Genomic DNA, 17,474 nt, shown 5'->3' with positions numbered 1-17,474 from the left:
GCCCAGATTCTTATCAGGCAGAGCAGATATGCACATCCTCATGTTCATGCAGGGCAGATCGGAACGATTTCACCCATCCTGCCCATCCAACTTACAGTTCAAGTGGACTCAAATGGCTGTGCCCGTGCGATCCGCACTCAATCTATCGGGTCTAGGTTGCCCCGGCGGCCACTCGTGCGCGTGGCTGGATAATAGTTCTTCCGCGTTCCAGAGTGGAACGCACACACCGCGCATGCGCGGGATCACGCTCTCCGTCTATCGCGTGTATGTTGCCCGGGCGGCCACTAGTGCGCACGCGCGGCTGGTTCAAAGTTCGTCCGCGTTCCAAGGTGGAACGCACCTACCGCGCATGCGTGAGTCACACTCTAATATTATTGACTGATAGGCGATACTTCCGCGTACCACTCTGGAACGCACCAGCCGCACAAGCGCAAACCATAATGGACAACCAAAAAAAATATTTTTAAACACAGAGAAATAGTATTATGAATTAAATCGGTTAGCTATCACTGCCACCACTGGTAACTCCTAATATGTAGGGGTACAAGAATAATGGCACCTATAGAGCATAACACATTCATCAGTCTCTTAGTCATGAATCGATTATATTGTGAAATTCTTTAGAGCCACTTGAACAATGTCCACATTAGTGTATAAGGAAATAAGGGATCGAAAAAAATAATAATAATATAAATTGCAAGACGAAGGGGGTAGTGTATTTAGCTACGTGTCATTGCGGAAAGCAATATGTTGGAAAGACCACCAGGGAGTTTCGCCGACGGGTGGGTGAGCACCTAGGCGATATAAGGAATGAACGCGAAACTCCTATTTCCAGGCACATGAATACACGGCACTCTGGCAGCAGGGAGGCAATTACCTTCATGGGGATTTTGAGAGTGAATCCATCCCCAAGAGGGGGTAATTTGGATAGATTGCTCCTTCAAAAGGAAGCAAGGATGATCTTTAGACTGCGGACTTGTCGTCCTGAGGGTCTTAATGACCAGATTAATTATGGTAGCTTTATCTAAAATTTTGTGCTTAGGTGTACGTTGTGGTTGTTGATGGTGGTATTCGTCTTTTTAACCGTGCCAATTGATCAGTTATATAGAGCCTTTTTGTTAGCCTACACCGGACCGAGGTTTTTGAGATAGTAGGCTTGTGGGAGCTATTATGGGGGTTGTGGGGTGCAGTGAATTTGCCCCTACAGTTCTTCCAGTATTTGATATTTTGATGGGTTTTCCCATCATTTATGTTCTCCCATTATTGTGCAGTGTTAGTTTGGTCTATGCCGTCCCTATCTTTTTCGATCCCTTATTTCCTTATACACTAATGTGGACATTGTTCAAGTGGCTCTAAAGAATTTCACAATATAATCGATTCATGACTAAGAGACTGATGAATGTGTTATGCTCTATAGGTGCCATTATTCTTGTACCCCTACATATTAGGAGTTACCAGTGGTGGCAGTGATAGCTAACCGATTTAATTCATAATACTATTTCTCTGTGTTTAAAAATATTTTTTTTGGTTGTCCATTATGGTTTGCGCTTGTGCGGCTGGTGCGTTCCAGAGTGGTACGCGGAAGTATCGCCTATCAGTCAATAATATTAGAGTGTGACTCACGCATGCGCGGTAGGTGCGTTCCACCTTGGAACGCGGACGAACTTTGAACCAGCCGCGCGTGCGCACTAGTGGCCGCCCGGGCAACATACACGCGATAGACGGAGAGCGTGATCCCGCGCATGCGCGGTGTGTGCGTTCCACTCTGGAACGCGGAAGAACTATTATCCAGCCACGCGCACGAGTGGCCGCCGGGGCAACCTAGACCCGATAGATTGAGTGCGGATCGCACGGGCACAGCCATTTGAGTCCACTTGAACTGTAAGTTGGATGGGCAGGATGGGTGAAATCGTTCCGATCTGCCCTGCATGAACATGAGGATGTGCATATCTGCTCTGCCTGATAAGAATCTGGGCAGATCCTTCTATGTTTGTAGTTGGTGATCGATTAGTAAGGCTGCTGAAATATGTGCTCCCACTGATTGCAGGTGATACAGGAGTGCTGAGAGAGATATATAAGGTAGGGCTCTGGCAGTATACAGCGTCCCACTGGCCATTAGCACATACACTGAAAGCGGTGTGTGAACACACTAACTGAAAGCAAGTAGTGTAATGTATTGACCTGCCACTGCAGGCTTTACCTTCCTTGTCTCCCCTGAGGAACTCTCCGGTCACACGGAGAGGGAAACGCGTTGGGAGGGGGGTGTTGTATTTACTGGGGTAGTTATCCTGACTTGGGTGCTGCCCTTGTAAGGGCAGAAGCTATTGCAGGGGCACGACAGGGGTAATGTAATTGTACTATTTACCCCCTGCTTTACGTCATTGGTCTGGTGTCCGCCCGCCTTGGATTATACAGTGGTGTGGATCCCTCAGGAGAAGAACTGGGTGAGATCCTTCCTTTTATTATACTTCACTTTGCACTTTGATCTATTTTATCATTATATTTATTAAAAGTTATATTTTAAATCCTTGCTATACAACACTTGGACTAATGGTATTTAATGAGGCGGCGCTGATGTTTTTCTAATACTGATTTGATGTGAAAAAAAAACCTGCAGTATGTTGCGATTTAACTCTGAAATCAGAGGAGACTCACCCATTGAAGTCTATGGGTGTGAGAAAAAAAAATTGGATGCCATACAGAGCCACAGTATAGCATTTGATTTTTAAGGCTACATTGCAATACTGTAACTTGGGAAAATGTAAGTGGTCTTGTAAACAATTAATAGCTGCGGACTAAAAAAGAAAAAAACGGGACTGTACGTGTACAGCACATGAATGACAAATGAGAAAAAAATCCTTCCACTTTTCTGGATGAGAATGGGGCTGATGTTTTATACTCCCGTGTGACCCCAGCCTTACTATACACTGTGTTCCAAATTATTATGCAAAAAATATTTTTTCATATTTTCCTAAATTAACTTTTTGAATTGCAGTCATTGTTATTTTCCAGTCATCTACTATTCGAGTATAATTGAAATATTTTAGATCAAACGGTCTATGAAAACAGTATTTTTTTAAAAATAATTAACACTCAAAATGCATGTTCCAAATTATTATGCACAGCAGAGTTTTCAACCTTTTTTTTTTTTATTTTGAAAAACAAAATGGTCAATTGTGAAATTATAAGCATTATCAGCTTATTACAAAATGAAACCAAACAGTTTTCAAGTCAAAACTTAATTCTAGGTGATGTTACATTTGCACATAGGACCCCTTGTTTGAAAGGAGCTTCTGAACTCTCTCGTCCATTGAATTTGTCAGTTTTTGGATGGTTTGTGCTTCAATTGTTTTGTATGTGGACAGAATACCCTCCCAGAGCTGTTGCTTAGATGTGAACTGCCTCCCGCCATCATAGACACTCCTTTTGATGATGCTCCAGAGGTTCTCAATGGGGTTGAGGTCAGGGGAAGATGGTGGCCACCCCATAAGTTTGTCCTCTTTTATGCCCATAGCAGCCAGAGATGCAGATGTGTTATTTGCAGCATGAGACTGTGCATTATCATGCATGGAAATGATCTTGCTGCGGAATGCACGGTTCTTCCTCCTGAACCATGGCAGGAAGTGCTGTTTTAGAAACTCCACATAGATTATGGAGTTCATCTATACCCCTTCAGGGATTCTAAAGGGGCCGACAATCTCTCTCCCATGATTCCAGCCCAAAACATTACTCCACCTCCTCCTTGTTGGCGCCTTAGCCGTGTTTTCATGGGGTGTCCATCAACCAGCCTTCCTCCACTCCATCCATCTGGACCATCAAGCGTCGCACGACACTCATCGGTCAACAAAACAGTTTGGAAGTCAGTCTTCATGTATTGTTTGGCCCACTGGAGCAGTTTCTGCTTGTGTGCAGTGGATAGAGGTGGTCGACAGGATGGCTTACGCACAGCTGCAATCCTCTGAAGGACCCTGCATCTTGTTGTTCGGCGGACGTTGAGGCACCAGCAGCTTCAAAAACCTGTCTGCTGCTATGACAAGGCATTTTAGCAGCTGCTCTTTTAACCTGACGCAATTGCCTGTTGGAAAGAGTCCTCAATTTCTCCTTATCAGCATGCACACGTGTGTGCTGTGAATCTGCTACATACGTCTTGATTGTGCGATGATCACAATGAAGTGTCTTGGCAATGTTGATTGTACTCATGCCTTGACCTACATACTCCACAATTTGTTGCTTCTCAGCAGCCGACACATTGATTTTCTTTCCCATTTTGGCAAAAATGTAGGTTGCTTAATAATGTGGAACAGGCTTCTTAAGTAGTCTTGGCTTTATTTGGACACATCTTCCAAACTAATCTGCACAAATATCTGCAATTGCTTTCAGTGATATTGTTGAGGAGAGCCATAAGATGAAATACTTAATTAACTTCTTGACAAGGGATTGTGGGAAATGTCAATTTGCCTTACATAATTCAGGTTTCAGATCATATACATGACACAGATATAAAGATAGCTGCCATTGCCTGTTTCTCCACACCTTGCCTGGAATGCAAGGAATGTCCAGATGTAAGAAGATACCATATAAGGGAAGACCCCTGGTCAAGCTAGAAGACCAACCCAAAGATCAGATGACATCACAGACCAAACCATCAGCATGGATCCACCAGATGACGTCCCTCCCATCACCATCACCATGGATCCATCCAATGATGTCATAGACCCGCCTACAATGACACCCACCAATCAGCTCATGGACTAACACATTGTTCGACCCACTGACCAATGAACACATCCGGACATGCCCCTTTGCAAGGTTATATCAGAGCAAGCTCAGTTGTAATAAAGGCAGAGCATGGGCTGACTTCTGTCGAGGAAAGATGAATATCCGACTGTGTCTGATCTTATTTTTTCAAGCATGCACTCGATCCACACCAATTAGACCAGGCAGTAGGCAACTAGTGATCTCTGGTTAAGAGTTCACCCTAACATTATTGGCGCCCAACGTGGGGCCAGTATAGGAGAAACTCTACAATCTTGAGGACCTGCGATTGGAATGGCAGGACGTGCTAAATACCCTGAGCCAAGAGTCTGATCAACTCTATATACGAGAACACGGTAAGTCTGCTGATTTTTATAATCTGAAGTCTTACTCGTGTGTCTCAGGGTGTGTGGCACTGATTGCTTGACCGTGTCCGGTTTTTGCGATATCTGTGACGGCAGAAGAGTTTCTCCGCTGCTGGCCATATTAATCTCGGAAGAACCGTCACATATTCCGTTGCCTGCTGTCTCTTCTGTATTTGTCTAGAGGGGAGATTGACTGGTAGTTAGGATAGCAAGTGAGTTTTTGAGCGGTGTTTGGAAATGTGGAGGACGCTCCATGTGGTACGGTTTTTGGTTGTTGCCTGTCATGTTTTGCGGTTCTGGTAGAGATTTAAATAGAGTTTTGGCTTCAGGCCTAGAGTGAATGACTCGGCAAGAGGCCTAGAAATAAAGAGCAAGTTTTAATTGGTCAGGTTAGGCACGTGTTTTTCACGGGCTCTCAAAGCTGTATTAGAGAGGCTAGTTACAAGTCCTCCAAGAGAGGCAGGTTAACGGAAGTCTGTGTTATAGAGACTAGTTACAAGTCCTCCAAGAGAGGCAGGTTAACGGAAGTCTGTGTTATAGAGGCTAGTTACAAGTCCTCCAAGAGAGGCAGGTTAACGGAAGTCTGTGTTATAGAGGCTAGTTACAAGTCCTCCAAGAGAGGCAGGTTAACAGAAGTCTGTGTTATAGAGGCAAGTTACAAGTCCTCCAAGAGAGGCAGGTTAACGGAAGTCGGTGTTATAGAGGCTAGTTACAAGTCCTTCAAGAGAGGCGAATCGGCCGGTATAGACACCTTGTAGTCAGGGGTGATACTAGGTATTTTTTTGTATATTACGGAACGCAGAAATCAGACAGGGACCACGTGGCAGTATAAGGAAGGATTTGGAAGTGTGTGCTGCAAACTACAGGTTTTCTTTAGTGTTTCAGTTATTTGTCATCTCCCCCGTCTTTTTGTTTGTCTGTTTTTATCTGGTATGCATAGAGAAAGATTGCTTGTTTGGTGTTGTTTATCTTGAGAGAAAGATGGAGAAATTGATGAAGTTGTGTGTAGTTGTAGTCGGAAAAAATCTGGAAACCATGTGCTATTTTTGGTTGCAGCCATTTTAGGTCAGATTTTAAAATGGTGGATGAAGCACATGGCTGAGGCATGATTGAAACAAAGACAGGAAGTGAGTCGGGGGATGTGTGAAGACCATGTGCTCTGTAAATGTTTGAACAAAGACTGGGTGGACTATTATATACTTAAAAAAAACCTTATTTTTCTGTATCTACAATTAGACTTAGATCGTGTGTGTGTGTGTGTGTGTGTGTGTGTGTGTGTGTGTGTGTGTGTGTGTATAAATATATATATAGGAGTACAGACTACAGAAAATAGGAGAGAGTTGGAGCAGATGTGAGGTCCTTTTCCCTGCCACATGCCAAAATGGTGGATGAAGCACATGGTGTCTGAGGCATGCATGGTTTAAACAAAGAAAAGGTCGGGGGATGTGTGAAGACCATGTGCTCTGTAAATGTATGAACAATGGATTAGATGGAGTACTATATACTTGGACAGAAAAAAAAAGGTGTTTTTAACTATAGTTGGACCAGGACTGTGGATATCTGAATATGTGTGTATATATGATATATATAATTGTATGTGTATGTATGTATAAAAACACAGACTATGGAATATAGGGGGAAATAGTTGAGAAAAAGAAAAAGAAAAAAAAAAAAAGTTTCCCTTCCCCTTCCCCCCACATGATGCTGCAATCCCAACAAAGAGAAGGAAATCACGTGCTGTGGGGCCATTTTCTATAGGCCTCAGTGGAGCTGACAAAACTGCAGCCACTGAATAACATGAAGTGTTAGTAAATGTTTATAGCACTAAAAGATGGAATATTGAATGATTGGGTAGTTGTGGAAAACACTTAATATAGATCCAGTGTGCAGGTTGGATTTAGTCAGGACAGTCACAAGGAGCAATATCTTATTAATTAATAAGCAATAAAAGAATAAGAGAAAAACCTTAAAATAAACGTACCTTTGCGGCAGATGTCATGATAAATAATACATATTCCAATTACAAATGTGGCGAATAATCCTGAGAGTTGAATGTTTTAAAAAAATAAATAGATAAATATATCCATGGGATATCCATGTCTTGCAGAAAGGAAAATAAATAAATAAATAATAATAAAAAAATCCAACAGGAGGGAGATATCACTCGTGTCCAGGGAAAATGAACAGTGTGCTTTTGGCTTTTGGGGGAAGTAGCAACTTTTAGAAAAAAAAAAAAAAACCTGTAGGGCAGGCTTTTCATCTCACCTTCGATCTATTGTGAGAGCAGCCCAAGAGAAAAAAAAAAAAAAAAGGGGCTTCCTGCATTTAATTCATTGCAAATTATATTGGAAAAAGGTCATTGACAATAGTTTTATTTTACTAATTTTATCCCAAAGAAATAAAAGTTAACTGGTTTAGATTCATTGATAGCTTTTCAAGCATAGAAGTCTGTTAGATAATTTTTCTATGGCAAATCAACATTTTGTTTTCCCACATGGCCAGTTTATTTGTTCTAGATTCTTTTATCCCTTCAAGTTATAGGACAGTATCACAGAGATGCTGATAATCTCCTCAATGTTTCAAAAATGAACGCCCCTACATCCAATATCTAGAGGTTGTGCTACATTATAGTTAATAATAATAATAATAATAATTTATTAATATATTTATTAATTACAATAATTTGTTTTAAGGAATGTGGATGATTTATGGAATTCTGTGTTTTATATTTAATGTATTGAATAATCTGCTTTCTTTTTATAGAAAGAATGAATGCAATGAAGATTTCTGTGGTTCAAGCAAAAGTTATAAAAGCCATTGAAAGGGTTTTCCATTATTAAGTTAGATAAAAACAATATTTCTGGTGTTCCTGATTAGGTACAATCTATACAATGTGACTTTCATGCCTAAATGTAGAGCTCTGGGGCCACACACTTTTTGAATCTAATTATGTTTTGGATAATAGATTCAAAAAGGGGGGGGAAGATGTTGTGGAAAGTCACACGTATTATTTAAGGTTTTAATTTGTTCATCGATTGGGTTTTTCTATTAAGTGTTCTTTATATTTTTATCTGTAAGGAGGATACAGCAGACATACATATATCTCATGATTGCTCTGATGTAACAAGAATTGTCAGCTTTTGAACATGTCTCAGATGAGCCCATTGCTAATGCAGATTTTGAGTTTTTCCGTAGATGGATCCAGATACCAAGATGCTGGTTGATTCTGCACTGATTATGCTGAGGTTACACAACATGAGGTAATAAATATCAAACCACTCCCTCCTCTCTCATCGGAATAGGAGAACGAGTTGAAGATTTGCGATCACTGTGGTTTGTAGAGCGTAAAGGGGTAAGATAGTCAAAATGTGGATATAGGCAGCAGCCGGAGGAGATGCTCGCACAGGTGCACAACAAAGAAGCAGTGAATTGGCCTAGAGTTGAGAGTCCTTTACCAATGCAGACCAGTACCTCGGTGGCTCCTGTCACGTCGTCCGTGACATTGGTCACTCCTTGTGTTCTTAAATCCTTACAGGAACAAGCGATTCAGCAAGGAACAGAGTGTGAGATGCAGGGAGCCAGTGACTGAGGAAGGTCTGTGGATAAAGGGCGGTAAGCTTTCTCTGCCATGAGCGTTCTACTCAATAATGGCCCAGGTAACCCATGTGACAAAGGTGTTGGGATGGACAAGATATGGGCGGCACCACTGCTTCAGTACCCAGGTGGCCAGACACCTCCAGTCTTGTAAGACGTGTGCCTATTAAGGTAGAAAAAACTGTAAAGACCTCGTAGAAACACCCCCCTCATCTGCTCTACTGCACCGGTGATTGCAGATTAGTCATATACATCTACCATGAGTAGGTTTATATGAGTTTTGTGCGTGTTGTGTGAATTTCTTTTCAGGCCTGCTCTGAAACATATCCAGTGTGGAAAACATTACTGCTGAAAAACTCATGGTGCTGGTAGTATGTAAAGATGGAGTTCCTAAAAAGCGGTAAAAGAACATATTCTATAGCAGAGGTCACTATAGCGATCAGTACCTGATGAGCCCATCTGCCATTGTGAAGAAGGGAGAAACACGTTGGGCTTCTTTCAAGCTAAATGTCTGACAAATATGCGTTTATTTTATTAGCCTGAGTGTGAATTGGACAGTGGAGGGTCTGTGATCGGACGAGATCTCCTCATGACTTTACCTGGCCTTATTATTATATATATACAGTGGGTACATGTTATACATGTGAGATATTTAATTTATTTTAGGGTTTGGTCCTTCAATTTTGCTGTATCATATTGATTTAAGCTACCAAACAGCTATGTAAAATACAGAGTGTGAATATTTAATCTTTGGGAATGAATTGGATATATATAATTGCATATTGATTCCTCTTTATCCCCGGTATCTCATTTTTTCTATATTTCCTCACGGACATTAGCAGCACGTATTAGCTTAGCAGTGTAGGGATAGAGAGGGCGAGCCGTCTGTGAGCGGGGGCACCAATTGGCCTTATAGGGTGCCAACCTCCGCTGCGAGGTAGGGAGAGTTTAGGGCTATTGCCCCAATCCCTGCCCCCTCCTTTATTGGAATATCTAATTGTGTCTATACTCAAATGGGTGTATGTTGTTTGGAATTTTAATGATTATAACATAAACATGTAACGATCCACAAGATAATGGTGGACGCTGCAAATCATGTAACAAATGTTCGTTTTCCTTAATAATTCGATCTTTACATAAGGTATTTTTGGTTTAGTACCTAGAACGTGATTATATTTCTCTCAGATACTGCAGATACAGTGTGATATCCTGACCAGTGATGTACGAGCCGTATACAACTGCCTGTATAGTGTGTTAAATATGTGTATCCTCCAATTCCAGATCCTAAATCAGTGTCAGGAGCACGTGGTCTCCAGCCAGGAGACTGGGTGATCCTAAAAAGACAAGTCAGAATGATCCCTGAGTCAGAATCAGGTGGACCGATCCAGCTTATCCCAACCACAGCAACTTCCATGAAGCTTGAGGGAAAAACGATCTGGAGACAACAACCACTGTAAAGAGTCCATCGTACCAGCAGAATGAAGGTCACAACACACATAATGCTGGATTATCTCACATAGAACCTTATGGAGAATTTCTAGATTGGGGATAATACATGGGAAATAACCATAAGGGAACAATGGGTACAGGAACATTACACAAATAAGGGCTCATGGTGGGAAAAACATTATCTGACCTAAACCAATCAATTATTTTAAGGGTTTAAGTGACTTTTTAAGGATAACATACACTTGTAGGTAACTGGTATTGTTTTATTTGTTGGTATTTGAAGCCGTAAAAGTGCTACTCTGTGTTACTGAAGGTAATCGGATCCATGTGTAAGGGAAATCTTGTTAAAGGCCTCCTGGTGGTAGATTATAGACCCGAGACAAGAAGAGATCCATTAGTGTTGTGATACAATCAGGTGTATTCGGGTAGAAAAGTCTCGAAGACGCGGACAGCACTCGGATATTGACTGAGAATCAGTCTTTCAGAAACAGTAATGCTAAAAGCTGCAGCATAACAGTAAGAAGCTTATTCTAACAATTACCTTACTCTTTCTAATCGATTAATCTCAAATTCTAAGTAAGCTCTTCAGCATTAAATAAATCTGTTCTAGTTACCTGTGCCTCTGTGAACTGTGTGTGCGGGATGTGATCAACTCTCTGATCAGCAGTCTGTACCAGTGGGGGCAAAGGCTTAGTATTGCTTGTATAGCGGATAGCAAAACGAAAAAAGGTTGCAGTTAAAGCATTAGAGCTGATGTGTTAGAGGACCACGGTAGGGTCAGAAGGTTAATAAAGTATTTAGGGGGGACTGTTGAGGAGAGCCATAAGATGAAATACTTAATTAACTTCTTGACAAGGGATTGTGGGAAATGTCGATTTGCCTTACATAATTCATGTTTCAGATCATATACATGACACAGATATAAAGATGGCTGCCATTGCCTGTTCTCCACACCTTGCCTGGAATGCAAGGAATGTCCAGATGTAAGAAGATACCATATAAGGGAAGACCCCTGGTCAAGCTAGAAGACCAACCCAAAGATCAGATGACATCACAGACCAAACCATCAGCATGGATCCACCAGATGACGTCCCTCCCATCACCATCGATCCATCCAATGATGTCATAGACCCGCCTACAATGACGCCCACCAATCAGCTCATGGACTAACACATTGTTTGACCCACTGACCAATGAACACATCTGGACATGCCCCTTTGCAAGGTTATATCAGAGCAAGCTCAGTTGTAATAAAGGCAGAGCATGGGCTGACTTCTGTCGAGGAAAGATGAATATCCGACTGTGTCTGATCTCATTTTTTCAAGCATGCACTCGATCCACACCAATTAGACCAGGCAGTAGGCAACTAGTGATCTCTGGTTAAGAGTTCAACCTAACATTATAAAGAGCCCTGACACACATCACCAGCAATGAGTTTAAATGACATACAAAAAATGTCTAACCTTATCACTCCTAAACTCTTTTTGCATAATAATTTGGAACACAGTGTATACCCACGGGGTCTTAACTAGGAATTATAGTTTATCGGATGTCTGGCTTAAATTTCTCTTTACATCACTGCTCTTTTATTGTTTTATTTTTTTTTTCCTTTTTCTCACTACTTTATTTGATGTATTTTTTTTATGTGTTGATTAATCCACCTATTATTTTTTCTTCTAGATTTGCTACAGTCCCCATATTATATAACTTATGTTACTTCTGCATCTTGTTTCTTCTATACCAGACTGTCCGCTGCTGACCTGTGCCTTACATCACCATCGGCACCGCTGATCTGAATCCTGACATTTTGTTTTATTTTTTTACTATAGAATCACTATGCATTTTATCCTGTGTGAACTCAGTCATGTGGTTATAATTTTTGTCATGTTTTCTGTTAGTCTTTTTACAGTATATGTAAATATGGGCATCATTTTTATGGTGACCCGTTAGATTTACATAATTTATTATTATTTACTTATTATTTCCCTTATCTATGTTCCATTTTCAGTCATTTTATTTGCCTTACTGGTCTGTAATCTACAGGCATATGCCTGCCACATCTACCACATATGTAGCTTTAGGCTAGGTCATTTTCTTCATATGATTTATTTATGGTTTTCCATTTGGTTGATCTATTGTAACATCGAATTTTGCACAAACTTCACTGACTGTTAGGACTAAGGCACACGGCGAGAAAATCGGTGCGAGTGGAGTGCGATAAAAAAAAAAAAAAATCGCATTCCACTCGGACCAATTCTAGCCTGTGTGTCAGCGCACATGAGAGATTATTTTCTCAGCCCTAATCAGACCGAGAAAACAATCGCGGCATGCTCCGATTGTAATGCGAGACTCTTTTCGCTCGCACCCATTCAAGTGAATGGGGCGAGAGAAAAATCGCACTGCACTCGCAGTGCACCGGTGTACCGCGCGTGAAGGGCGAGAATCGCCTTAGCCGGCTACAGAGGAAAGAGGGAGAGAAATCCCTCCCCTCCTCCGTTCCGGCCCGCCCCTCCGCAGCGCTGGCCCGCCCTCATGAGAGCCGGGCCACCCCCCGCAGCTGAGGTCCGCTCGCACAGTTGGACCTCAGTCGCAGGGACACTCGCATGACACTCGGCTAATGCTGTACTGCCAGCGCGAGTCGAGGGTCATGCAAGCATCGCAGTAGTGCCCCGTGTGGCCCCGGCCTTATGGTGGTGTCAGGCTCTGTTCACAATGCAGATTCTTGGAGACAGCTCACAGAGACAAGCCTAGGTCTTGTGTCCTGGCACTCGCTTCCACGCGATACCATTATTGTAATCTGAACTCAGTTCACCCCTGGTTCAGATAAGGTTCACAGAGCCACGTTTTACACTTGGGCTCTGTCACCCGCTTGATGTAAATTCCCGTTGTTTCATTACTTATTTTTACTTTTCACTGAGGGAGAATCCTTGAGTGTCTTTTAACTAAGGATTTACTGATAAAAGTCCTCCAAATACTCTTCTCTATTTCCTGTTGATTTACGATGGTGTTTTTTTGAAAACACTCCCTGTAATTCCCCAGTGGCACGTACAATTAGAGTCCCTACCTCCACACGTTAATCCCACAAAGTTGCTGGTTCCTGAATAAAGTAAAACACATACTTATGTTTTAATTCATGAGTCCTGATTTTTAGATTTCTTCCTTTTTTAATTGTGGATAATTTTTTTGCACAAACATTTTACAGCATGTTTTTATACTGTTACCAATTGTTTGTCCCTGATTCTTCTGCTTTTTACACATGAAAGTGTTTTTGCTGTTACATGTGTCATTCCAACCCGCCAATTTTTTTTATTTGGGGGCGTGGCTTGACATTTTTTTCTTTTTTCTGTGTTGTATTTATGCTGGGATCCTTGGATCAACTGCAGATATGTTGTTTTTGTGCTGTATGTCCTGATGAAGGGAGCAGAGCTCCTGAAACGCGTAGACACAAGCTACAATAAAGGAACATTGATCATCTCTCTGTTCTCCTTCCTGATGAATAGCGCGGCATAAACCCCTTCTCTATTGTTCTCTGCTATCAACCACGGGGGCTGCAGCAGACTTCATCCCAACAACATAAGCTTTCATAGGAGTTGTGACTGTCACAACTCCTTGAAGTGAGTGCATTCCTTTTATTTTTCCCTGGATATATACCGGGTAAGACCCTATTGCGCTTTTTCTCTCCACAGTTTACTTCACAATGCAGATTCTGACACTCTTCCCAATGGTTTCTTTGATCAGCAGAGGAAGACTCGAGCGTCGACCTGCTGTGTGTTCCTTCATAGTCAGGCAAGAGTTAACCTCTGCTAGCCTGCTTGTTATGCTACTTTGATCACATGTTGTGAGGAAGCCAATCACATCTGCTCCTCTCATATTTAAGCTGGATTAAATCTTCTTATGACACAATATATTGCACACCATTCATTCATGCTTACCCCATGTATATATGTTTATGTATACAATCTCTGTTTGCTGAAATCGGACCTAACATTTATAACTGTGAATATTAACCCTTTGAATGAACAAATTCCTGCTTTTAGGGATTGGTAATATGTGCCATTTTTGACGATCTTCGGGTTTTTTTATCTCTATACCAATGTTTATCATGTATGATTAACTTGTATATATTAAAATCTTAAATCGCAGCCTTAACTATGGGAGGTTAATAAACTTCCAGATATTCACCTGCCTCCCTCCCCCCCCTCCTTTTCTCTTCCTCTTTCCTCTTCCTGATGTAATTAACATTTTTCCACCCCTCCCTTTTCCTCTTCTAATGATTCAGTCTATTTCAGTAGCTCTTTTGGTTTCATGAGACACTTATGATTAAGGACTTGTTTGTTTTTATTAATAGTCCGAAACGCGTAAAGCCTTCATGACTTGTACCTATACCATCTAAGCGATTTTTCGGTCTTCACGATGTTTTTAATGATGTTCTAATAAAGACTTGAATGTTTTAACATATGGAGGATTTGTGCCGGATCGCCCTCTCTGTTCCTTTCACGTTCCATTAAATCTTCTACCCATGCCAGCTCTCACTCCTGTCCCGGTCCCCTCTGGGAGAAGGGAGTATCAGATCAGGGCTGCAAAAACAGACTGGTACAGGAGGAGAGAGGACACTGTCCATGAGAGCTCACAGTCTACAGGGGATGGGTGAAGATACAGTAGGTCAGGACAGAGCTGGTTGCGCAGTGGTGTACCGGTATGAGGGTTATTGCAGGTTGTAGGCTTGTCGGAAGAGGTGGGTCTTCAGGTTCGTTTTAAAGGTATCCACGGTAGGTGAAAGTCTGATATGTTGTGGTAGAGCATTCCACAGTATGGGGGGGAGCCAAGAGAGAAATCTTTTATGCATTTGTGGGAAGAGGAGATAAGAGGGTAATAGAGAAGGAGACTTTGTGAGGATCTGAGATTGCGTGCAGGTAGGTATCGGGAGACTAGGTCACAGATGTATGGAAGAGACAGGTTGTAGATGGCTTTCTATGTCATGGTTAGTGTTTTGAACTGGAGTCTTTGGGCAATGGAAAGCCAATGAAGGGATTGGCAGAGAGGAGAGGCTGAGGAATAGCGAGGAGGGAGGTGGATTAATTGGGCTGCAGAGTTTAGGATAGATTGGAGGGGTGCCAGAGTGTTGGAAGGGAGGACACAGAGAAGGATGTTACAGTAGTTGAGGCAGGAGATGAGGAGGGCATGCACTAGTGTTTTTTGCTGATTCTTGGTTAAGGAAAGCACGAATCCGGGAGATATTTTTGAGTTGTAGTTTGCAAGAGGTGACGAGGGTATGTGGCTTGAAGGATAGAGCCGAGTCGAGGGTTATTCCAAGGCAACGAGCTTGCGAGACTTGAGAGAATGAGCAGCCATCAACTTTGATGGATAGGCTTGTTGGAGGGGTTGAGAGAAGAGGAGGAAAGACAATGAATTCAGTTTTGTCTATGAGATCCAGAGAGCTAGAACTGTGTATCATCAGCATAGAGGTGATACTAAAAGTCGTGGGACTTTATGAGCTGTTCTAGGCCAAGCGTGAAAATGGAAAAGACATTTCTATCATAATGTGCCTTTTGCGCATGTGCAATGTTGGATATTGGCAAACCATCACAATACACTATTCATCTCTGCGCATGCGCAAATGTTTCCATATGGTCACATTATCTGCGGAGAGCCAGATGACACAGAGTTTACCCCACCACGCGTCATTATCTTGTTATTACACACAATATATGTATACACTGCATCTTTGAACGTTATGCATTTACGCTGATGAAGTTAATGTATATCAGGAATTTGCATGGGGTCTGACTCCCTGCCTTCGAACCAAACGAGTTAATCAACAGGAAGTGAGAGCTTCCGCTCACTTCCTGTTGATTGATTGTTTGGTCCAAAGATGGGAAGACCAAAGCCAGCGCTGATTAGGCTTGCATAACATCACAACGTCAAGAGAGACCCAGGAACCAGAATCACTTTTGTTTGTGGAAAAATCCCTTTAGAGACCTATATGTGCCATTAGCCATGCAAGCAGCAGAACATGAATATCTCAATTGAAATGAGTATTCTTTAATTGAATCTTCAATAGCACACTGCTCCTTTGCCTCCCGGCTTCCTGATCTACCAGTGGCAGTATAGTCACGCCGTTAGTCCAAATTGAGCTTTCTGCCAAACTACTAACAGAGGCAGCCTTGTCTCCGCAAGATGGGAGAAAAACTGGAGAGAAACTGGACGGACCTAGTGATGGCTTCAGAGCGGCAGAAGTAGGTTGCTAAGCATAGTGCCTGCTCTTGCCGCATGCCCTTTGTCTAGGTAACCGGCCAAGCTGAAACTGAAAGGTGACTGGTAACCTAGGAAACCTAGGTTGTACACCATAGAATTAAAAATCCCTCCATTCTCGAAACCAGAGAGGATTTTTACCAATGAGCAAATTGCAAAGCTGCTCGTAATTACAAACACTTTTACAATTTTACCAATTTTTCAACTAAAGAAATCCACTTTTATTCAGACAAAAACGCAGATGTCATACAAAGCATCTCAACAGATCCAAAATTCTTTGATATATTACCATTATGTTTTTATCATTACATAATGAAGATGTCTTTACCTTCTACATAGAGTTCCAGCTCGCAGAAGGCAGTGCCGCGTCTTACATAAGCCTTAAGCCTGGCAACAGCATTATCAGGGACTGGTGGAGTGAGCAGCTCCAATGCCTATATCATTCACCAGAAAATAATTAAAAAAAATTAATAATGTTTTGGGCGACTTTTATTTTAAACTTTCTGATTATTTGTAATCAAGTGTTAGAAAATGTTATTTTGGACATACTCCAAAGCAAATCAGAAAACCCTGAAACTCACCATAACTACACAATAGTAATGTCTCCCTATGCCTCTGCAAACAGGTAGAACCTTAGGGTACCTTCACACTTAGCGATGCAGCAGCGATCCGACCAGCGATCTGACCTGGTCAGGATCGCTGCTGCATCGCTACATGGTCGCTGGTGAGCTGTCAAACAGGCAGATCTCACCAGCGACCAGTGAACAGCCCCCAGCCAGCAGCGACGTGCAAGCGACGCTGCGCTTGCACGGAGCCGCCGTCTGGAAGCTGCGGAGACTGGTAACTAAGGTAAACATCGGGTATGGTTACCCGATGTTTACATTAGTTACCAGTGTGAGCAGGGAGCAGGGAGCCGCGCACACTGAGCGCTGGCTCCTTGCTCTCCTAGCTACAGTACACATCGGGTTAATTAACCCGATGTGTAATGCAGCTACATGTGCAGAGAGCAGGGAGCCGCGCACACTGCTTAGCGCTGGCTCCTTGCTCTCCTAGCTGCTG

At 42.3% G+C, this 17,474-nt stretch overlaps 1 protein-coding gene across 2 annotated transcripts in view; it reads right to left on the bottom strand.

The window, feature by feature from the left end:
* Window positions 1-17,474, bottom strand: part of DNAAF4 (dynein axonemal assembly factor 4) — a 122,170-nt gene that overhangs the window by 46,651 nt on the left and 58,045 nt on the right. For both annotated transcript variants that reach the window (XM_075345750.1, XM_075345751.1), the window contains exon 8: window positions 16,744-16,849. In XM_075345750.1, the coding sequence (XP_075201865.1) occupies window positions 16,744-16,849 (106 nt within the window). The remainder of the gene's footprint in view (window positions 1-16,743; window positions 16,850-17,474) is intronic.

The sequence above is a fragment of the Anomaloglossus baeobatrachus genome, chromosome 4, assembly GCF_048569485.1.
Source record: "Anomaloglossus baeobatrachus isolate aAnoBae1 chromosome 4, aAnoBae1.hap1, whole genome shotgun sequence".
Lineage (NCBI taxonomy): Eukaryota > Metazoa > Chordata > Amphibia > Anura > Aromobatidae > Anomaloglossus > Anomaloglossus baeobatrachus.
The sequence above is the reverse complement of the archived record's forward strand: the minus strand, read 5'-3'. Positions and strand labels throughout refer to the sequence as shown.